The following is a 23,737-nucleotide window of genomic DNA, read 5'->3' as shown; positions in this document are numbered from 1 at the left end:
CCTAAGGAAATCCAAACACAGCTGCTCAGCTATTGGGGGGCAATCGTCCCAAAAGCTGTTGGGCCTTTTTTGGTTGATCGGTAGTAGCGGATGAGCAGGCTTTCGAAATTATCGTCTAGGAGGCAACAAGGAAGTGACCGCTGCGCAGCAGGGAACAGATGAGATGCTGGACATTTAGTATTATATTTACTATTAGCCCCACTGTGCAGACATTAGCGGAATTTTCTGGTTAATATGGCAACCCAGTGCTGATAGAAAGGCTTGTTTAGGTTTGTAGAAAAATCTGGCCATGGATGACATTGCTTGGACATTAGGTGTAGCATCATCAACACACTTATTACTTGTGTAAGTTTGCAACTATTTAAAAAAACTTTATTCTTTAAGTAGGAGGAATAAGGAATAATGGATAAAAATATGTCTGTTTGTCATGGAAACTATAAAGCTGGGAGGAAAACAGACTCACATCACAGGAAAACAAGCCACTGCTGCTTCCCTTTGTCTGCTCATGACTTCGGACAAATCACTGTTGGCTGCATTGCACGTGTGAAAATGACTGAATCGTAATGTGGCACAGGTTTTGGCATGAGATGAATAATTGTAGGTTTCCTCCACCATTGTTTCAGAGTTTCAAAGATGCTATTCTGAGTGTGAAAATGGTTATAGGTTTGGAAAATGAATCCCAAGCAACAAACAGCTCCACTGTAGTTCCGGAACAAGGTGGTCCCTCAACTAGGCTGACCCAAAGTTATGCTAGGGCTTTTTATATATTACCAGGAAGACTTTAAATATGCCCCAATAGAATATTGGTAGGTGTTGAAATGTATTGAGGGCACCAGGTTGGGGAAGCCTGGCCATAAACCAGTAAGTCATTTCAAAGCTCTGTGAAACTAACAGTTGAAAATTTAAAGGAGACAGAAACATTGGTGTGATAGAAATGTCAAGATGAAAAATTTGTTTATTTGCATCATTTCCATCATTACAAAAGAGATTTAATCAGATTAATGTTTTGATACTCTGTCATAATTGCATTTCCTCAACCTTTTAAAAATAACTGATGAGAGTTTATTAATCAGAAATTGTTTACTCAGTAGAATACAAAGGTCAATTTTTGTTTGTTGGATAATTAGGAATCTCTGCAAAGTACAGCAGACAGTGATTAGAACATATTGATTGTGTAAGCACTGGTGAGAACAATAATTGACATAAATTTTAAGAAATGCTTAAGTAGCAAAGGTGTTCTTGGTGAACTTTACTCTTACTAGCAAGATGTAAGTCCATGGAGTGAGGAACAATTTTTTTCAAACACAAAATTTCAGGACAAATGCTTTTAATCAGGTATTTTAGCTATTATTATCTCATTTAACCTTAGAATGTGATTGGTTTTTTTTAATTAAGCAAATAAATCAGAAATGAAAATGATTCCAATGGCAATTTAAAAATAAATAGATTACTTCCAATCAAACTGCAAAATCATAATTATAATTTTTAAAATAAAAAACCCATATGCTTTCTATTCCAAATCATCCAAACTCTATTCAGTTTTCAAAATCTTTCATTTCAATGAGAATCGAAGATGTGTATTTAGATCAGGGTTTCCCACACTTGGGTCTCCAGCTGTCTTTTTGGACTACAATCCCCATCATCCCTGATCACTGGTCCCGCTAGCTAGGAATAATGGGAACTGTAGTCAAAAAACAGCTGGAGGCCCCAAGTGTGGGAAACCCTGATTTATATGCATAACTTGCACAAATCAGGATTTCATGTACGTATCTCAATGACGCTTCTTCAGCTTCTCATAAATTACTGCTAGATCCCAAGGACAAGCCTGGACTGCTTACAGTGTTTCTGAAGGTGCTCAAGCTTTGGTTCTGCTGCATCTGCAGTGGGAGAGGGCTCTATAACTGGGGGTCTGCCACCATGAAGAGGGCCAGGGAGCGTGAGATATGGAGTGTGAGATATTTTGTTTCCTGATCTGATCCAGAAGAAAGAAATATTCCAGTGCTCCATCTATCATTCCCTGCCTGCCAGCGTGAGATATTTAGGTTCTTCCTGCCTCCTTTTGATCCAATTCAACAGGTAGAGAAATCTTCAAATCCCATGCTTCCTTGCAGACAACGATAATCATTTCCAGTGACCAAGAAGTCGGGAAAGCCTCTCTTATATCTAGAAAACCTGTTTTGTTGGTAGTTACCAGAGCTATTTTTCTAGAGAGAAAAAAGGTGCCAGAACTCACCATGAACACCTCCCTCGTTTTCTTAGAATGGCAATGGCGCCCACCTGAGAGGTGCCAGAACTCTGGTGAGCTCTGGCTGGAAGGAAAAAAAAAAGCCCTGGTAGTTACCATCATTCCCTTCTCAAAGGTAAGGGTTTTGCTTTTTGCTTTGCTGAGGGTTGGGATAACCCACCACCACCATCATTAGGAAGGTTTATTAAAAACAAGCCCCCCCCCCCGAAAAAGCTATCATATTGCTATGGGAATACAGAGGTAAACCTCTCCAGCCATACCATCAGTGGATTCTCCTTTGCCAGACCACAGGGGGAGGAGATGCTCTAAAATTTAGGGGTGGCTACAGGAAATTAAGGACCCTTCTTCTCCCTTCCTTGCCCCGTGGTTTATCTGGGGAATTGGAGCTGCTGTATCTCTACATACCCTTCAACGTTTCTCCAATGAAAATAGGGACATCCTAAGGAAAAGCAGATCAAATCAGAAATGGGATGGCTTCTGTAAATCCAGGACTGTCCCGGGAAAATAGGGAGACTGGGAGGGTCTCTCTCTCTACAGAGGGGGAGGTACGCACTGTTCCTGTTAGCAGGATAGTGTGGATTCAAAGTGATTTAAAAACAACCACCACCAGCACCCACAATTGGCCATCTTGAAATTCAAGGTCGACCTGTTTGGATTTCTCTCCAGCCCTGAGTGACCTGCTCCAGCTTTGCACTTTATTCACACGGTACCAAAGGCTTGTCCGGGGATAGGTGCCCATGCGGCACACCACTGAGATTTAAGAAAAGAAATAGAGTAAGAGCAGCCGGAGAAGCTTTAGCACGTGAATGACAGCCAGTAACTACTCATTGGCAACTGACGTTCACAGTCTACTTTGAGAAGGGGCAAGAAGCCAAGTGAAAGTCAGAGGTATGAAGAGCAGGCCAGCAAAAGGAAAGTTGCCCATTGGGCTGAGAGCCTTGGAGGTCACAGTGGGCGGAGTCGCCTGGTGCTTGGCTTTCCTTTCCAGTGGAGGACCAGGCGGGGATCTGGAAATGTCCTTGCAGGGCTCTGGTTCAAGCTCAACAATATCTCGGACAAAGCCAGTCTCATTTCTCACCACCTCCTGGAGGTCAAGAAAGAAAAAAACTTTAAGGATCTACACCTATTTTGTTGCTGTACTTGTGAGTGAGGTTGGTATTGCTTCTTCCTTGGAGAGATAAGACATAGTTTGAAATGGAAAATTATGAGGAACGGTCTCCCTCGGGAGGTGGTGGACTCTCCTTGCTTTGGAGGTTTTTAAGCAGAGGTTGGTCATGGATGCTTTAGCTGAAATTCCTGCATTGCAGGGGGTTGGACTAGAGGACCCTTGAGGTCCCTTCCATCTCTACAATTCTATGATTCTATGGTAGGTTGAAAAACGAGCTGCTAAAGGAACAAGCTCCAGGGACCATTTCACAGTTCTGTTCTCCCACCCACCACAAATCTACTTTCAGGCAAGGTTGTGCAGTTGTAGCAACAACTGAACAACACTGATGTTCTTGGACCTCCCCAGCCACCCACCCACCCTAAAAATCAGCTTGGGAGGGTTGGGGCACCCTATGGAGCAGATTTGGGGAGGGTGGGTGAGTGAGAGAGGAAAAGCATGTCCCACTGTGTGAGTGGAAGTCCTCTCATGCATTGCTGGACACCCCCCTAAGATTTTGATTCACACTCTCGTGTGAGGGTAGGAAAAGCATGTCCCACTGTGTGAGTGGAAGTCCTCTCATGCATTGCTGGACACCCCCCTAAGATTTTGATTCACACTCTCGTGTGAGGGTAGGGGAGGTTTAAGCCTTTACTGTGGTCCAAATATTACATGGGGCCTGTGTCTGGAGTTTGCCTTGGAAAAACTTCCCATTTGCTTCAACAGGAGCTTTCCCCCCACTGTGGAAATTGCAGTTGTGAGGGGACCAATGGTTAAACCACCTCTATTTCCCCCAGTGTAGGGTCCTGATCTGGATCAAGCCCTCTTGCATTAGCCATTTGTTTAATCCCACCTCCCCCCGCACTTAAAGACACAGCTCCTTCACCAACATAATGTGTCATTTGTTCCTTATGGGTCAGTGTCAGACTCGGGACTTGAATGAACCAAGAGCAGGACCTGATCCTAGGAGCAGAATGGTGTAAGACAGGGAGTCAGCCTATGCTGCCACCATCAAGCCCTGGCCAAAGGATGGAACTGCAAGGAAACCAGAGAAACTTTGGATCCCCTTTCTGATTTTTCCAGCTGATGTTAACACCAAATACAAAAGAATTCCCAAAAAACCTTGCTTACATCAATTGTTTTGAGGATCACAATCTGATCGGCCTCCTTGCAAGCCTTCTCTGCTTTCTTGATGGTCTCTTGGTCCCATTCCACCATGTTTATAGCCATCATTCCTTCCATTGCACTGGAGGGGAGAAATTGAGGAGCAACACAGGAAAATAAGATTAATGCTTCACAGGGGCTGTGCCAAGCCATAGGAAGTTGGCAGCATGGAAAGAGAGGCTGACCTTGGAAGGATGAAGACGTATGGGCCTTCCGAAGGAGGATGAATGTGGTTTGAGCTTTAAACGCACATTCTCTACCCGGGAAGGCAACCAATGTGTGCCTCAAACTTCTTCCATCACAGCGGAACAGGGATGAGTGGCTAACCTTTTTTTTGGCCTGACAATGACCCAAATTACCCCAGGCAACCCGCCAGGGGGCGCATGCTTGTATTGAGTGTGGATAATCTACACAGCCGCCTTCCCAAGTCGGTCACACCCAGGGGCACACAGCCACCCCGATCTCTGTGGATCAGCTGATGACGGAGATTACCACTTGTTCCCCACACCATCACATGATAGATCTGATGAATGAGGGCGGGCCCAATTCAAAGTACTGGTTTTGACCTATAAAGCCTTAAACAGCTCAGGACTGCAATACTTCAAGGACTGCCTCTTTCCATATGAACCTACCCAAACCCTGAGATCATCTTCTGAGGCCTTCCTTCGTGTGCCTCCTCCTTGAGAGGTCCAGAGGGTGGCAACACAAGAACGGGACTTCTCTGCGGTGGCTCCCCATCTGTGGAATGTTCTCCCCAGGGAAGTTCGCCTGGCGCCTTCATTATGCACCTTTAGGCACCAGGCAAAAATGTTCCTTTGTAACCAGGCCTTTGGTTGACCTGATGGACATCCTATACCCTTTCAAAATATGGCTCTTTTGGGGGGGGTTTGTTATTGGGTTATTGTTCTTATTATGATTTTATAAACTGTGATCTTTTATGTGAACCGCCCTGAGACCTCCGGATATAGGGAGGTATATAAATTCAATTGAGAACCGTAACAATAAATCTATCTATCTATCTATCTATCTATCTATCTATCTATCTATCTAAAACAAATAAAACTCCCCATTAGGGTGGTAGGGCTGTGCCCTATTTTTTTTACTTTTTGGACACCGCTGCCAAAATGGATTGGATCGGGGGGGGGGGAATCCACTTAGGGAGGCCTGTTTATCCCCCACAAAAAACTGTGGATTGGCAACCGCTGCCTTAGAACGGTCTGCCTGCCTCCATCCTGCAACATGATTGCGGCTCGGATGCTGTCTGTGTCCTGCCATGGTATTCAGGCACCTTTCTCAGAAACACTCACTCTGCTGCCTGTTGGCCCAGCTCCTGGGCCACCTGTTGAATGTTTGGGTATCCCATGCAGCTGGAGATGTTGTTTCGAGGATAGTAGAAGAGGAAAGCCAGGCACATTTCGTTCAGAGTACTTGGTCCGCCCTGAGGGAAAACAAAGGCGAAATTCATTTAAGAAGAGTTTGGATTTGATCTCCCGCTTTTCACTACCCGAAGGAGTCTCAAAGCGGCTCACATTCTCCTTTCCCTTCCTCCCCCACAACAAACACTCTGTGAGGTGAGTGGAGCTGAGAGACTTCAGAGAAGTGTGACTAGCCCAAGGTCACCCAGCAGCTGCATGTGGAGGAGCGGAGACGCGAACCCGGTTCCCCAGATAACGAGTCTACTGCTCTTAACCACTACACCACACTGGCTCTCCATCTTAAGATGCAAGAGTTTTGAAAAACCGGAAGTTTTCCTATTAGGGATTTTAGGTGCAGATATAACAAAGGCGGAGAAAAGACTATTTACACGCGCGACGACAGCACCGTGGATACTTTTGGGCCAGAGACAGAAAGAAGGCAAAGTGTTGGCCAGAGAAGAATCGCTGATAAAGATGATGGATTTACGCCGAAATGGCAAAAATGACCGGGAAGATCAGAAATCAAGAAGACAGAAATTTTGACTAAGGAATGGGAAAAATTTATAAGTTACCTCGGAGAACATTGTAAACAATTAAAAACTTTGGCAGGACTGTAACAACACTTGTAATGTAACAAGAACTATGGGAAAATAGGGAATTTTAAGAAAATGGAGAATCTTATAAGATGCAGTTGAAAACGGAATGTCAATGGAACCCATGGAGGGGCAGAGGGAAGTCCAAGGATTCAGGGAATTCTTTATGTATATGATTATGATTATGATTTGAATACAAATGTAAACTGCAAAAACCAATTTAAAAATTGTAAAAAGAGAGAGGGGTTTTTTGGGGGGCCACAGCACAACAGCAGCTCTTGCTGGCTCCAGGTATCAGCACAGCCAGAGTTGGGACAGTGGTGTTCAGGAAGCGTAACAGGCAGGCACTACTACAGTCCTGTCCCCTTGCAGAGTAGGAACAAAGTGTCAGAGGCTCCTGCATGGTAGAGAGCTCTGGGTCAATTCCTTGGCAGGTGGGAATCAGTAAGAGACTTGTGGGACTCCCAACCCCCCCCCCCCACATCATGTTCACAAATCCTCATCTCACCCCTTGTTCTGTGCACTCTGCCCCATATCTCACCCTCCAACTCCACTGATACTGGCCTGTACTTTCCCCTCCTTCCACCGCACCCAAAAACCATTGGTGGCCCTGTAAGCTGTTACTAAAATATTTGGATATTCTGGGGACAGCGAGATTGGATTTAGCAAAAGTTGCCCTCTCCCGAAACCACCTTCCCCCAAATGCTTAGGTCATGGGTAGGCAAACTAAGGCCTGGGGCCCGGATCCGGCCCAATCACCTTCTAAATCTGGCCCACGGACGGTCCGGGAATCAGCGTGTTTTTACATGAGTAGAATGTGTGCTTTTATTTAAAATGCATCTCTGGGTTATTTGTGGGGCACAGGAATTTGTTCACCCCCCCCAAAAAAATATAGTCTGGCCCCCCACAAGGTCTGAGGGACAATGGACCGGCCCCCTGCTGAAAAAGTTTGCTGACCCCTGGCTTAGGTGGTTTTCAGTCAAGGACTTACGAAGGTCAGCTCTGTCCGGTCTTTGGTTTGATAGTGACACTCCACCAGGAACTCATCCCCCTGTAAAACACAAGAGGATGCGAGGTCAAATCTATAGCAGCAGAGGGTCGCTGCCGAAAATGGTTTCTTATCACCAAACCGTGGTCCAAAGGGAAACACTGGGATGACATACTGATTTGAAAATGACCTCCTTCTTCAAGGCTCTGGTCTCCTGGAGATTGAAATCGTACTTATTGTCTTCACAAATGACTGTCACCTGCTCTCCATTCCTGGGAGTGGGGTGGGGGTGTGGAGACAAAGAAACAGGAGAGACAGATAAACTTGAAATGCTGCTGAGAGAAAACTGTATCTGGGATGCCATCAGGATCTGATCTAATGCCTTCCTGACAAACATTTCTAAGAGCTAATATTACTAAGTGAAATGACATCTGCTGGTTGTGTTTCAGTCTTCAGTATGAACAGTGAACTGAGTTTTCTGGCTGCGTTCCTGTCCCCCACCTGTTACACACTGAGCCTCTTGGGCTTGCCAATCAGAAGCTCAGCGGTTCGAATCCCTGCAATGGGGTGAGCTCCCATTACTCTATCCCAGCTCCTGCCAACCTAGCAGTTTGAAAGCATGCCAGTGCAAGTAGATAAATAGATACTACTGTGGCGGGAAGGTAAACGGCGTTTCCGTGCGCTCTGGTTTCCGTCACAATGTCCCTTTGCGCCAGAAATGGTTTAGTCATGCTGGCCACATGACCCAGAAAGCTATCTTTGGACAAACACCGTTCCCTTGGCCTGAAAGCAAGATGAGTGCCGCACCCCACAGTTGCCTTTGACTGGACTTAACTGTCCAGGGGTCCTTTACCTTTACCTACACACCCCATGAGTACACAGGCCTTCATTTGTTGCAGAATAATGGGGCTTTCTTTTGAAAACTGGGGGTGGTCCATGCTACACCTCAGTCAAGGTGCTGAACTCATCTGATCTCTCCCCAGCTAATCACCTCAGACGCTTCCCCCCTCAACTGAGCTCCAGTACTGGAACTAAGCTAAGCGGACTAAATCGCTGCAGTGGAACTTTTAAAACCAGGTACCCTCTCTCCACTCTCCCTATGTCATTGGGGCAGCTTCACAGCTTGTCATTAAGTACCGGACCCTCCAATCTCGCACAATGCTAACAAAAAACAAAGAACTATATAAATAAAGGAGCTACCTGTGGGACCCTGACACAAAAACCATGCACCGTCATGCAACAGAATGAAAAGATCGTTATACGGCGAAAGAAAATTATACGAAAATGATGTACTGATGGTATTTAACTCCTAATAAATTAGCAAAAATGTATAAAACATGCTCAAATGTACACTGGAAATGTAAGGAAAAAGAAGGCACCTTTTATCATATGTGGTAGAAATGTAAGGCGGTAAAAGGATTTTGGGAAATTATATATAATGAGTTGAAAAAAAATGTTTAAAATAACCTTTGTTTAAAAAGCCTGAAGCCTTCCTTTTAGGAATTCTAGGTACCGAAATCCCAAAGGAGCAAAAAAAGACTATTTATGTATGCGACCTCGGCTGCATGGATGTCATTGACCCAGAGATGGAAAGAAAATAAAGTCCCGACTAGAGAAGAATGGCAGATGAAGTTAATGGACTAAGCTGAAATTGCTAAAATGACCGGAAGAGTCAGAAATCAGGAAGACCAAAACTTTAATAAAGAATGGGGAAAATTTATAATTTATCTTAAAAACCACTGTAAACAGTTAAAATTGTTAGTAGGATTGGAATAGCACTTGTAGTCTAAGGTTCATCCTGGGCATAATGGAAGAAGTAACGGGTTTGGATTATCATAAAAGACGCGGAGGAACTGATTAATAATAGGACCCACATAGGGGAGGATGGAAGTCCAGGAGATTCCTTGGAATCATGTTTTTATGATTTATGTTTGATACAGTATATCTCTCTAAAATTTTAAGTTGAAAAAATCAAATAAATATATATTTTTAAAATCCTTCCCTCTCTATCCCCGCTCTCTTTTCCCCGCAATGTCTAGGCCTCTAGGGCAATAGTGTCTCACACCGAATGTGAACCGAATTGTGAAAAAGGCTATGAACGGAAAGTGGACGCTATACAGTGGTACCTCGCTAGACGAAAATAATTCGTTCTGCGAGTGTCTTCGTATAGTGAATTTTTCGTCTAGCGAAGCACCAAGGCAGAATAGCGGTTTTCGCATCGAAATTTTTTTTTTTTTCCGTCTTGCGAGGCAGCCCCATTGACTTTTTCGTCATGCGGGGCAGCCTTCCGCTAGCGAATGCCTTTCGTCTAGCGAGTTTTTCGTCTAGCGAGGCATTCGTCTAGAGGGGCACCACTGTATATACCGTATTTTTCGCTCCATAAGACGCACTTTTTTCCTCCTAAAAAGTAAGGGGAAATACCTGTGCGTCTTATGGAGCGAATGGTGGTCCCTGGAGCTGAATTGCCCAGGGGCCAAAAGCAGATTGTGCTATTAAATTTACAAAGAGAAAAGGGAGTGTTGAAAGGAGCCCGCTCAGCAGCTGATCAGCAAGAGATCGGGAGAGAGATAAGTCCCGGCTCCCTTTCAGCCCCGCCCTCCTTTGTTGAATGTGCTGCAGAGGGAGGTTGTTTTTTCCCCCAGGACATGTGACTGGCTGATTAGATTATCTGTCTGGCAACAGTAGAAAGGCTCCCTTTCCTTAAGATTTTTCAGAAATGTGAGTTAAACCCCATAAAAATGGGGCTTTTCCTCTTTGCTTTTCCCCCTTTGCAAAATGAGCTTTGCTTTTCCCCCTTTGCAAAAGGAGCTTTGCTTTTCCCCCTTTGCAAAAAAAGCTGCAAAACCTTTAGCTGATCCTCAACCCCCCCCCAAAAAACCCCCAGGGCTTTTCCCTTTGCAAAAAAAGCTGCAAAACTTTTAGCTGATCCTAAAAAAGGGCTTTTGCCTTTGCAAAAAAGCTGCAAAACTTTTAGCTGATCCTCAAAAAAGCCAGGGCTTTTCCCTTTGCAAAAAAAGCTGCAAAACCTTTAGCTGATCCTCAAAAAAAAGCAAAACAAAACAAAACAGGGCTTTTAGAGGAGGAAAACCAGAAAAAAATATTTTTTTTCTTGTTTCCTCCTCTAAAAATGAGGTGCGGCCTATGGTCCAGTGCGTCCTATGGAGCGAAAAATACGGTACCTTTCCTTGCTTATTTGTTTGTTTTGTATCACAAAAAATGTTTTAAATAAAAACTAATCAATAGAAGTTAAAAAAACACACACACCAAAAAACTAGTGTGTCCCACATAGACACTGGGATTTCTTACCGGTACTGGACTCCTCTCACTCCCACCCCAGCCAAGTGGGTATGAAGCAAGTAACCGAAGACATGCATATCAGGCACTGGAACTCCATTCATCTGCAATCCAAAAATGGGAGGCAAAAGCCCATGAATGGCATCTGGCCCAGGGGCGGAGGAAGAGGGGTGCGGTGGGTGTGGACAAAAAGCCGGGTGGCACTCACTGTGGAGCCTGCAGCATGCCCGAGCCACGCATCTCTCCTGGGAGAGACGGGGTGGCTTGGGTGCACACAGGTTCCCTTCTGCCCAAACGGTCCGCCCGCTGCCTCCCCCCCAACTGTAGGGCGGTTGAGTGAGAGGAGGCAGGCAGACTCTGGAGGCCCCACAATGCACCCCGCCCCTATGGGCCGCTTGCCCCGCCCTCACCTCACCCCTATAGGCAGCTTGCCCCGCCCCTGCGCTGCCCCAGCCGCTGGAACGGCTTCCTTCGCTGCTGAACTGGCCACTATGCTTTGAACACTTGCCCTGGCAAACAACTCAGGAAATCATCAGACATCTGTGGAATGTTCTGGTAGCCAAATTTCAGCAGCAGAACAGCCACGGTGGCAATTTGCTGCTTATTAGCTACAGCAGTGGTTTTCAACCAGTGTGCCGTGGCACCATGGGATGCCATGAATGCCCTTTTTTCCTTCCCTCCCTCCTCTGATGCCCTCTGGTGTCTCTGCCTCCCAAAAGCTTGCACAGCTGTTTGTTGCAGCAGCCTTGACTATAAGCTCCGCAGGCAAATGGTGCCTCTGGGGGGCATCTCTCTTTGAGGTGGGGCAGTTCATAGACCAGGGGTGGCAGCAGCAGCTTCCTGGAGGACACCCAAGGAGAGGGGAGAGGAGAGGAGGCTGAGGGAACACTCCTCAAGGGAGGGTGATTGAAAAAGCGTGAGAGGCAGCCAGCTCTGCAGGCAAGGGGTGACATAACTGGGCTCCTGAGCCCCACAGGGGTGCCGCAGAAAGAAACTGGTTGGTTAAGGGAGCCGTGAACTCAAAAAGGTTGAAAACCTCTGAGCTACGGGGTCAACCCAAGACATCTGGTTGCCTGAGGTGAAGAACAAGATGGCGCCCGTCCCTGTCACCCTGCCAGATACTGACTGGACTGGCAGTTGAATCATATTTCAATACCAACAATGGATAAGGTTCTGTAGTGCACCAGAGAACCAAAGGGCAGCTAAGGGAGTGGAGGTCAGGCCGTGTGATGCATGCAGCAGCTCTGTCCTCAAACTGCCAACAAACTCCTGGGTATAGCCAGGGGGTTCAGGGAGAAGAGCTGCATGGTTGCCACTGTTCCGCACCCTCAACAGCCCCGCTCTGAGGTGGTCACTTCACTGTGCCTAATGGAAGCCAGCTGTGATCAGCTGCTCTTGGGCCAACAACTAAAAGGAATAGCATGGCCTGCTATTTGCCATGTCCAAACTGACTCAACAGTTTGGCAGGGGATACAAGAGGCCACCACATAAACATTGAGATTTCATCTCTCTCTCTCCCTCTCTCTTAATATAAAAGCAGGCCTTGCTTTTAACAGGTAGGTAGCTGTGTTGGTCTGCCATAGTCGAAACAAAATAAAAAATTAAAAAAATCATTCCAGTAGCACCTTAGAGACCAACTAAGTTTGTTATTGGTATGAGCTTTCGTGTGCATGCACACTTCTTCAGACTTCTTTAACAGTCAGCCATGCAGGAATTTAGCAGATAAAATTTCCATCTTTCTCCGTTTCAAGGAAAGTGCCACCCGTTTAATTTTCATGAGTTAGGTAGGCTACGTAAAAGATGCAGGAGCAAGGCCTGGAGAACAACATTGTCAACCCCCCACAAAAAGCTCAAGAATTTGGCCTAGCTTCAACTTCTCTCCACAGTGAGGAACAAGCACTTCTCGCCTGCAGTTGCCAGTGCAAGACATTTTTACAGCTGGAGGCTGAGCCCTGTCTTCATCCCTACTGCTAGGGCAGCCCCGTTCCCTGCAGTTCCCCTCCTCAGCCTGTTGGTCCCCATGGCTGCTTTTCTGCCGGGGAAATGTCCATGTGTCTCCCATGGAACGGGTAGTCTAACCTTAACCCTGACCTGCTCTTTGTAGAGCTTTTATATAGAATGCAATAAGAGCATGTCTTTGAAATAGTAGCCTGAGTATGAAGTATCAACGCTCAGCGCTAGCATTCGTTACTGAACTGGGGCGGGGGAAGGGCTGTGGAATACTCTGGAACTTACATCATCAAACTGACTGGTATTGCAGACACCGTAGGACATGAAGGACTCGGCTCCAGGGGGGAGGAAATGGATTGGAAATGTGAAGAATCCTGTCTGTAGAACCCCCATGTCATAAGGACGCAGCTCCGAAGTATAATAGAGTCGTATCCCCGAGTTGTCAATCAAGCCTTAGGAAAGAAAACCCTCAGCTGAGCAACTGGTTCTGTACAAGTTTCCGTACAACTGAAAACAGGGTTTGTTCACACTTCACCTTGTTCCATGCCTAGAAAAGCATGAGTCCAAACTGTTTTCTGCTTTGTAGGCATGGGTCTGAGCAGTTTTGCCTTTGCCCTGCTGCTTTCCCCCAGAAATCCTGCTCTGTGGAGAACTCAATTGCTGTTTGGTCTGATTTAGCGCTAAACCACTGGTTTTCCCAGGGGAAAGCGGTGGGGCAAACAGAAGAGTGGATAAGCCCATGGTGAGAGGCCACTTTACCACGTGAGTGAAATTTTTGGGGGCTTCCAATAATCAATATAATATACATCTACTTGTACATTCAAAAAGGACAACAGACAAACAGGACTTAATGTCCTACTTGCAAACTTCCAGAGGCATCTGGCTGGTAAATATTGCTGGCATAGACGGACCCTCAGTTCTTACCAATGTTACAAATGGGGCCTACCTCACCACTATCCTGCTACGTTCCTCATAGTGGTGAATATTTACTAATGGATGTGAAGAAATATCAATATTTATAGAAGCGCCATTCAGATAACTCCAGAAGCATTTTCCAAGTATAGTCGTAACTTGGAAGTTGAACAGAATCCGTTCAAAAACCAAATTGTGTCTTCTGATTGGCTGCAGGAAGCTCCTACAGCCAATCAGAAGCCGCGGAAGCCCTGTTGGACGTTCAGGTTCCGAAAGAACGTTCTCAAACCGGAACAATCACTTCGGGGTTTGTGGCGTTTGGGAGCCAAAACGTCTGAGTTCCAGGGCTTCCACTGGCCACAGTCCCCAACACCAACATATCCTGTTGTCCGGGTCTCCTGGTGCATAATAACAGGTGCCCTAACATTTCTCCACAGACACTTCTAATCCAGTAAGACCAAAAAAAAAAAAAAAAGGCCTCCAAAGAAGCTGGCCCTCTTGTGTCCATCACTCTTTATATGTCTAGGACTGCCGCCATACTCCTCCCACTAGCTCTTCTTTCCTCTGCAAAGGAAACACCAGCAGGAATTAAGGAACCCTGAGACACCTAGTTCTTGAGAGAGGCAAATATCTGTCAAACTACAACTCCTGGAACTTTCGGTACAAGTTGTCCCACCCCTGAGATCCTCAGATAAGTTTCATAAACATCCTCAAGCATCACCTACAATTTAGCCTCAATTTTCCCCCTCCTGGAAATAGGCCGGAAGCCTATGCTGTAGTCCCTTAGTCTCTCCCCACCCCCCTACCCCAGTAAAGCATTTCTCTCCCCATGCTCTGGTCCTGTTCCCTGCCCCTCATCAACACATCACCTTCTCTTACCCAGTCGATGTGTGTGTTTTACTCACCTGGAATTCCATTAAAATTGCTGTAGTGGACTTCTAACCGGATCCACTGGGGATCAATTGGCGTACCTAAGGAGATTCCAGTTTCATCTGGGAACATGTAGCTCTAGTTGGGTGGTGGGAGAGAAGAAAGACAGCTATTAAAAAATGATCAGTTGACTGTTGCGTCCCCTGTTCTCTTGGCCTCTGAGCCGGATGTTGCACAGAAGTCAGTAATATTACAAATTCAGTGAGACAGCAGTCCTAAACCCATTTACCTGTGAGTAAGTCCATACCCTACAACATTTCTCCAAAGAAAATAGGGGCATCCTATTTACTACTACTACTACCACCACTAATAATAATAATAATAATAATAATAATAATAATAATAATACCTCACCCATCTGATTGGGTTGCCCCAGCCACTGTGGATGGCTTCCAATATATATAAAAACATAATAAAACATTAAACATCAATTAAACCTTGGGGGTGGGAACCTTCCCTATACAGGACTGCCTTCATATGTCTTCTAAAGGTTACTTATCTCCTTGGCTTGGGGGGGTCACATAACTCCATACCCTTCAACATTTTTCCAATGAAGATAGGTCCCTAAGGAAAAGTGGGACATTCTGGAATCAAATCAGAAACCGAGAAGGCTTCTATAAATCCAGCACTGTCCCTGGAAAATAGGGACACTTGGAGGGTCTATAAGTCTCATTTAATTCAATGGGACTTACTGTTGGGTAGACACATAAGGCCGTAAAACCTCTGGCAGGGATCAATAGTGATCACATCTTCTATACCAAATATTTAAAACACTCGTATGGCACCAGTGAATGGTAGCTTGTTATGGGAGCTGAATTTTTTTTAGAAGGCCCTTTATTCAGAAAGCTACAAACCCCAGCCCACTATCTAGATTGGAGCAGACACCTTTGCTGAGCTTCCCATTCACTTCAGTGGCACATGCTCATGAGAATTTAGCCCCAGGGAAACGAACCCAGAAACAATGAAACCTTGGAACCCGATTAAAAAAAACCCCACAACACCAAAACTCTCTCAGAGATCAGTTTTGAACTTCACTGCAGTAGTTTGACCACAGGTGAAAAAGCAGTTCTCCTGGCCTGGGAAGTTCCTACATACTCACCCCTCCTCCTACAGCCCAGCCCACGACTATCTGGGAGCATAGGGCAAAATCAGGATCCGCTCCGTAGCAGTCGCTGACCCCGGTCGGCAGCACGCTGGCGTTGCCGCATGCATATACCAGGATGTGGTGCACCATGGTTTCGTTCCGAGGAGTGATCATGGCCTCAAACTGTAGACAAAGAAAGAAGGAAAAACAGTGACTACTTCATTAACCGGGATGACTTCTGTAAATTCAGGAAGCATAGAAGGTAAAAGTAAAGGTAACTATGGGGTTGCAGTGCTCATCTCGCTTTCAGGCTGAAGGAGCCGGTGTTTGTCCACAGACAACTTTCCGGGTCATGTGGCCAGCAGGACTAAACTGCTTCTGGCGCAACGTAACACCGTGACGGAAACCAGAGCACACAGAAACGCCGTTTACCTTCCTGCCGCAGCAGCACCTGTTTATCTACTTGCACTGGTGTGCTTTCAAACTGCTAGGTTGGCAGGAGCTGGGGCAGAGCAACGGGAGCTTACTCCGCCATGAGGATTCGAACCGCCGACCTTCTGATCGGCAAGCCCAAGAGGCTCAGTGGTTTAGACCACAGTGCCAGCTTTTACCTTTTTAATATAGGACTGTCCCTGCAAAACAGGGACACTTGTGGGCAGGGGGTGGGGGTCTGTGATCCCAGTGCTGAAGAAGAAATGTTAATAAAATATGAATTACGTATGTGCATTGGAGTTATCAAACAACAGCAAAAGTTTATTAAGTGGTCCCTGGGGAATTTTCAAGCGAATTTAAAACACCCCCCTTCATTACTGCACTCTGGCTTAGTGCCATCCCCTCCGTTGGATGGAGTGCATCGTTTTTTTAGTATTGATGTGACCCCCACCATCACCCCAAACCATCATTTTCTCCTCCTAAAAAACGGCTTACAGTGAGGTCTTCGGCTGAAACCTTTCTATGCTTCCTTTCCACAGTTACCTTGTAGATGTGATGTTTTTCCTTGACGATTGGCAATGGTATGAAAGTGCAGGCATAGGTGGTGTCATCCTCTGGGATAGGGAACTGCAAAACAAAGTCAAAGCAACGCTGAGCATTGTAGGGTTGCCAGCTCCTGGAATTTTCTATGACAATAAAAAAGCGGAGGCTGGCCCTAACATGAGGTAAAAGGTAAAGGTAAAGGGACCCCTGACCATTAGGTCCAGTCGTGGGTGACTCTGGGGTTGCGGCGCTCATCTCACTCTATAGGCCGAGGGAGCCGGCATTTGTCCGCAGACAGCTTCCGGGTCATGTGGCCAGCATGACTAAGCCGCTTCTGGCGAACCAGAGCAGTGCACGGAAACGCTGTTTACCTTCCCACCAGAGTGGTACCTATTTATCTACTTGCACTTTGATGTGCTTTCGAACTGCTAGGTTGGCAGGAGCAGGGACCGAGCAATGGGAACTCACCCCGCCATGAGGATTCAAATCGCCGACCTTCTGATCGGCAAGCCCTAGGCTCTGTGGTTTAATCCACAGCTCCACCCGCATCTCTAACATGAGGTAGGATAACTCAATTTGCCTTGGGCAGCAGATTGGAGGTTGCGACTGAAGGGATGGCAGGTTGTGGACCGCTTGGTGTCAACCTTTTTTAGAGAAAAGCGAGGACCACCATACTGGACAGGAGGGTAGCAATATTGTCCAACACAGAGAGACAAATTCTTGCATATCCATAACGCTCAGGTACATGAGTACACCAGTTTTTAAATTAAAAAGGAAGCTCAAGTTTGAAGAGTGCTTGTATGTTGCTGACACCCTATTATGATATCCTGCTATTAAGAGTTTGATCATGAGAATACTTGATTTCCTTTGAGCAAATGACTACAGTATTCTTGAACCCATTGCACTAGCAGGATGCAACAATGCTCATCTTCTGGGTCAGTGGGAGACCAGTCTCCCCACCCACCAGAATGGTTGAATACATTGGGTTGTATTCAATGGTTGTAATACTCAGATGAGATAGGGCTGCCATACGTCTGGGAAATCTGCTGGGTGAATATTGTATCCCAGAGGTCTCCTTTTCTCTCCCTCTCTCTCTATCTCTTTGTTCTGGTGTTCTGTTTTCTGTATGCTTCGTGTTAAGGTTTAGCAGCACATCCTCAGAAACTGTTCCACTATAAAATCAGGAGGTTTTCTAACTCACACATTTAGGTTTAAAATGTTACCTTGCCAGAAATGCTTTGGGGAAATTGCTGCTATAGGAAAAGCTTACTCATCAGTTTGAATTTTTTTTAAGGTTTTGCAAATATGTTTAATGTTGTTGGACAACATTTAGTGCTGAGAAGGCTCTAGGGGAAGATGAGTGCCTAACTCTCTTAAAGTTGAGCAACTGAATTTCCTTTGCTTTAAGCAAAAAGGAACAGTGCGAGAAATAAAAAAAAATGTTGCAGAGGGCGATTTGAACAGTGAAGGAAGGAGCTTTGTTGGGTACAATCACCCACTCTTCTGAAATGGTTAAAATGAGTTTAATCACGTGGAAGAAACCAATGTCAATATATTTTATTTGCAATACAATGTTATTATTTGTCTAAGTGATTTGCAAATTTGTATTTTTACCTCAAGCTGCAATAATACGTACGCTGAAAAGCAAACAGTGTAAAATAAACGCCCGTGTCAATAACACGATCACTAGTTTGAATAAATGAATGAAATCTGTCTTAATGGGAAACACTGAGACTTTTTGATGCTGAATAGAAACATCCAACAAGATCCACCCACTTTGCTGTAAGGCAGCTAGGGAGGTACTACTCACATCGTTGAGCTTCAGGTCATACACCTTATAGACACTGGGTGAGTGCAATTCATCTTCAGTTGACAGCAGCATCAAGAAGAGAGATTTGTGGATTATTCTCCCTTTGAAGAAGTCAATTGTGTCATCCGTACCGTAGCCAGCAATCAGTCGTAGTGTGTCACCCTGTGCAAGGAAAAGTTAAAAAGAAAAATCTTCCCTCCATTATCATATTGTTGCAGGTAAGCTGGCAACTAAAAGACAGTACGAGTGTACTCTCCTCGCCCTGACCAGGGCAAAAAGACTGATACTGATGAATTGGAAAAAATAAAAATGCGGCTCCCTTCTACGATTGGATTGAAGACTTATACAAAGTCGCAACATATGAACAACTTGCATATCAACACAGACTTGCAATGGACAAATTCAATGGCATTTGGAATCCATTCTTACAAATATTGTAATAGGTTAAGATCTGGCGAGGTACAATAACAACTTTGTAAAATATACAGTTTTGGGGTTCCTCCCCTCCCCCCTTTATTTTCCCTCTTCCATGGATGCTGTTTCTTTCTTTCTTTCTCTTTTATTTACGTCTCACCATGTTTAGTGCACATATAATTATGTACTTTTTTTTGAATTTTCAATAAAGATGTTTAAAAAAGAAGATAAAGAAAGTAAAATCCGCTCATTTGCTATATTTTTGGTGGGATTCGCCTAAGCAGCCCCACCAGTGGAAGCTCTACGAAAAGACTTCTGCTTGCACAACAGGGCTTCCCTCTTCTCTCCTTCCTATGCGCCCCCCAGAACAGCCTGGGGGGGGGAGGAGAGGGGAATATGTGGGGTCATTCCATTTTTTCCCCAGAGACCCACCCAACCTAGGAACCTCATGTTACAAACTTTTTCCTCTAAGTACCATTGCATGAATATTTTAGGTCGTGTTTTTTTAAGTGCCACTGATTTTATTGGGAGAGCAAAGCACCCACTTCAGTCTCTTGCATTTTAGCAAACGAGACTTTTAAAAGTGCTAGGACACGATCCGCTCTAAAGCCTGTTGAACTTCGATGTGAAGTGTAGCTGGATATGGCTGCTTTGGTTACCGTGATGTCCAGGTCATGCTCATCGCAGGTATGGAAATATCGCCTGAATGCCATGGTGGTGGTTGTCTCATCCTGGGTTAAAGACAGCAGCTCGTAGTCTTGGCTTTCGTCCTCCAATACAGTTTCTTCATCCACACCATGCCAGTCCTGAGTGAAACAGGGAGAGCAAACTTTTGGAAACACAGGAAGTCAAAAGAGCCAGTGTAGTCTGGTGGATGTAAACTAGGGACACCTGCATTCAAATTCCTCATCAGTAACACATTTTTTTTTTTGGGGGGGGGGTAGCCTTTGGTCACTAATTTGCATGTCCATGCTAATTCCAAATCCATCTCAATTTTTATTCTGGGGCACAATTTATTGTCATCCCTAGCTGAGAGGCATACTGTATCTTCTTTAGAAGTATTTCTAAACTATGGAATACTTTAAGAATTTCTGAGCAGTGTGCAAAAGATGCAGAAATAAAAACAGAGCTAAAAACAGGAATCCAGGAAAGCCCGCCTGAAGCCAGTAATTAACGATGCTTCATGTGTGGCAGAGTAAGGGGCATTCCAAAGGGCAGCAGCAATAGTGAAAAATGACCATTTTCAGATCAATGCTCTATGACAAGGCATAGTGTGCTGGACCATGAGTAAAATATGGAGGCTAGGAAAGTAAGAAAAATGCCTACCAGACTCACCTGAAACACTGTACAGACAACCTTCCCTGTTTTGAGAGCTAGTCAATCTGTATATCCATGCTCTGGAACATCTATGTATGCATACCATTTTACTGCAATACTAACAAGCCACTACAGATAGGACATATGTACAGTGGTACCTCAGGTTACAGATGCTTCAGGTTACAGATGCTTCAGGTTACAGACTCCGCTAACCAAGAAATAGTACCTTGGGTTAAGAACTTTGCTTCAGGGTGAGAACAGAAATCAGGCAGCGGAGGCGCGGCGGCAGCGGGAGGCCCCATTAGCTAAAGTGGTACCTCAGGTTAAGAACGGTTTCAGGTTAAGAACAGACCTCCAGAACGAATTAAGTACGTAACCAGAGGTACCACTGTATTACCCAAACACAAGGCTATTGAATGGAGGCAGCTCAGACATTCAGTACCAGTTTTCAAGCGCAGGTGCTGACCTTTAAAGCCCAAAGCGGCCTCAGCCCTGTATACCTGAAGCAGCATCTCCACCCCAATCGTTCAACTTGGACACAGAGGTCCAGCTCTGAGGGCCTTCTAGCAGTTCTCTCACTGCAAGAAGTGACACTATGGGGGACCAGGCAGAGAGCCTTCTCAGCAGTCATACCTACCCTGTGGAATGTCCTTTCAGCTGATGTCAAAGAGTTAGAACACCTATATGATTTTTCGTATACATCTGAAGGCAGCCCTGTTTTGGGAAGCTTATAATGTTTGTTGTTGTTGTTGCTGCTGCTGCTGCTGCTGTTTTTCCTGTATTTTTGTTGTAAGCTTCCCAGAGTGGTTGGGGCAACCCAGTCAGATGGACAGGGCTTAATTATTCCCGCCCCCATCCTCATCATAGCATGCTCAGATGGCACAGGTTGCACACTCCATTTTCTAGTGCTACACCATCCCTTTACCTTCAACTGGGCAGCAAAGTGTGGCCCCACCTGCAAGCTGAACTGGTGTTCAATGGGTCTGTTATGTTAGGAAGCCTACACAACAGGTTCTCTTAGTCCCGTGAAATCATCACCTCTAGATCCATTTGTAACTTCCGTCACAATGACAGCAGCCTCCCTCTCCCTACCCCGCTATGTGCAGATGCAAGCTCCTCGCAAAGAGGAAGCAACAGCTCATATTATTTTCATCTTACTGAGAAATAGATGCTGCCGTCGGGAAGGACTCCGCCAATCACAAAGTCTGCCCTGGTTATCTCTCCGTGAACAGTGAAGCCAAAAGCCACCCATCCCGTTGTCTTGGCTTCCAGCTCAAAAGTAATCAAGCTGTTATTGTCTTCATGGTCCCACCGCAGGTAGATCTGGTGTGTGGGGTCGAGAAACGCCGAGAAACGCAGTGGAGGAACTGGGGAATGGCTGGAGCAGAGGCACAAGGTGGACAAGAGGAACAGCAGGCTTTTCATACATGGGTGGCTCATCTTCTTGAGAGTGGAGGGCACCCTTTCTTCTCTCTCCCTCAGTGAGATCTCCCTCAAGCTAGCTAGCACCTTACTTACACTGTGGAGACCCGGTTTATATGAAAAGCTGGGACTTGCTGGGAACAGTGCCAGAGAGGAGGGGCAGTGATTTTTATTCTCCGTATCAGATTCAGAAGGTGGGATAAGTGCATCATTTTACATAATGAAATGGCACCTTTCCCAATAGATATTTGTTGCTGGTGCTATTACCCCTTCCCCCTTTTTGCAGGTTGGGCGTGTGTGTGTTTCTCCTTGCACAGACATTGTGCAAAACATATAAAACACCTTCTGAAAGTATTTGATTGTGTAAAGCTCTAGTGACTGCAGAGGTAACTGAGCTATCCTGGATCATGACCACATACCTGTTCTCTTTGCTTTGTAGGTTTTCTATTGGAAACCTAGAAACTGTTCTATTCATGGCATATCTTCACACTATGAAGTATATGTCAGTACAGTTATTCAAGACAACAACATATTAATATATGTATCATGCATATTAATTATAATATAAATTAGAGAAAAATTATCTTGCCTTTGGGGCAGGAAGCACCACCAAAGGATGCAAAGCTTCCAGGATTTGAATACTAGTTGATAGGAAAATTGGCCCTTGATAGCCAATTGCTTTGGTGCAGTGAATGGCCTGTGCTTCCCTTTGTTCGTTGGGTCTCATTACATAATGCAATCAAAGCTCCCTCCTCAGCCCTGCCCCCTCAATCGCTAGCATGCAGAATGTGTGCTTGTTCACTGACTAATTCTTAACTGAGCCATCACAGGCTGATCAGACTAATCTGCTGGAAAAGGAGAAAACTGAGAAGAGGACACTTAATCTGTGTCCTAGGAAAGGATTTCAATTGGCTCACATCATCTCGGATTTATCTCGGATTTTATTTACTTAGATGATAGACCCGCAAGGACTTCGCTAGTCCATGGATTTGGCATTCTGTCCTGTTTTTGTGAAGTTGAGAGCTTCACCAACACATTAGATGTTTAGCTTCCTTTGCTCATTATTTCAGAGGGGCTAAGGAAAGCCAAATAATATTAGGGGCATGTGGCCATGTTTGGACTTAAGGGTACACACTGTGTGCCTGTGTGTTGCATGAGCATGAGTGTGGAGGAGCCAATATAAATGAGTGAGAAAGAGCCAAAAGCGAACTCCTAAATACAAGTAGTCTAATATGTTTGAAGATATGAAATTCATTAAGTAATAGTGATACAATATCGATACAAGCTTACCTCGATATGAAAAAATGGTGCCATGTGCTCAAGTGGTTGTCAGTTCATCCCAGTGCCTTTGTAAGCATTGGCCAGAAGAATGGAAGGCAGGATAATGTTTGCTATGTACTGAGCAACCAGGTGGAATACTCCTTGATCACACATGAACCCCCAGGCCCAGCAAATTCTCTCCTTCTTGGTCATATTATTCTTTTGTCTCAATTCAGGTGCAGAAAAGCTACACCACAGAGGAAAGCATGCATTGGATTGGGGGGCTGCTTTTGATATGTTGGAAAGGGAGAATACTGAAGAATAACAGGCAGTAATGACTTAAGAAGAGATAAGGATAACATGGTTCTTGGAAAACGGAAACCTTGAGCAAGGCTCATTGTCTCCATTCTGGTGTTTTAATGGCATTTGAGATGCCTTCAGGAAGAGGAAGATGTCTATGTGACAACAGGGAGAGATTAAGATGTATTAAAGGAGATAAATAATAAAAAGGCACTTGTGGAAGACTTAAGACCTGGCACAGAACGGAGAGTGAAGAAAAACAACGAAATATAACTCTGCTTGCGTGACAATGGATGCATTGAGAATCCGTGTCATTAAGGGGAGAGTGGCACGTGCCCTGACGCAGATGGGGAGGAGCCAGTGGTTGTGAGTGACAGCCGCTTTAGTCAGTTCATTGTGAAAGGGAATAAAGTGACAGGAACTGATAGTGAGGTAGGTGGGCAGGCAGAGGAAAGGATGGAACAGAAACTGGGGCGGGTGTGTGTGTGTTAGACCAGTGTTTTTCAACCTTTTTTGGGCA

At 45.3% G+C, this 23,737-nt stretch overlaps 1 protein-coding gene across 1 annotated transcript; it reads right to left on the bottom strand.

Annotated features, from left to right (window-relative positions):
- Positions 1–10,851: 10,851 nt before the first annotated feature.
- On the bottom strand, positions 10,852–22,579 carry LOC117061127 (putative DBH-like monooxygenase protein 2). The gene is made up of 9 exons (XM_033173811.1): positions 22,575–22,579; positions 21,394–21,613; positions 19,578–19,724; positions 18,505–18,666; positions 16,695–16,778; positions 15,735–15,902; positions 14,611–14,713; positions 13,079–13,245; positions 10,852–10,947 (listed from the first exon to the last, which is right to left on the bottom strand). Exons 1-9 carry the CDS (start codon positions 22,577–22,579, stop codon positions 10,852–10,854), a joined length of 1,152 nt encoding a protein of 383 aa, XP_033029702.1.
- Between the last annotated feature and the right edge of the window lie 1,158 nt (positions 22,580–23,737).

The sequence above is a fragment of the Lacerta agilis genome, chromosome 16, assembly GCF_009819535.1.
Source record: "Lacerta agilis isolate rLacAgi1 chromosome 16, rLacAgi1.pri, whole genome shotgun sequence".
Classification (NCBI taxonomy): Eukaryota; Metazoa; Chordata; class Lepidosauria; order Squamata; family Lacertidae; genus Lacerta; species Lacerta agilis.
Note: the sequence above shows the minus strand (reverse complement) of the source record. Positions and strands in the feature narration are given on the sequence as shown.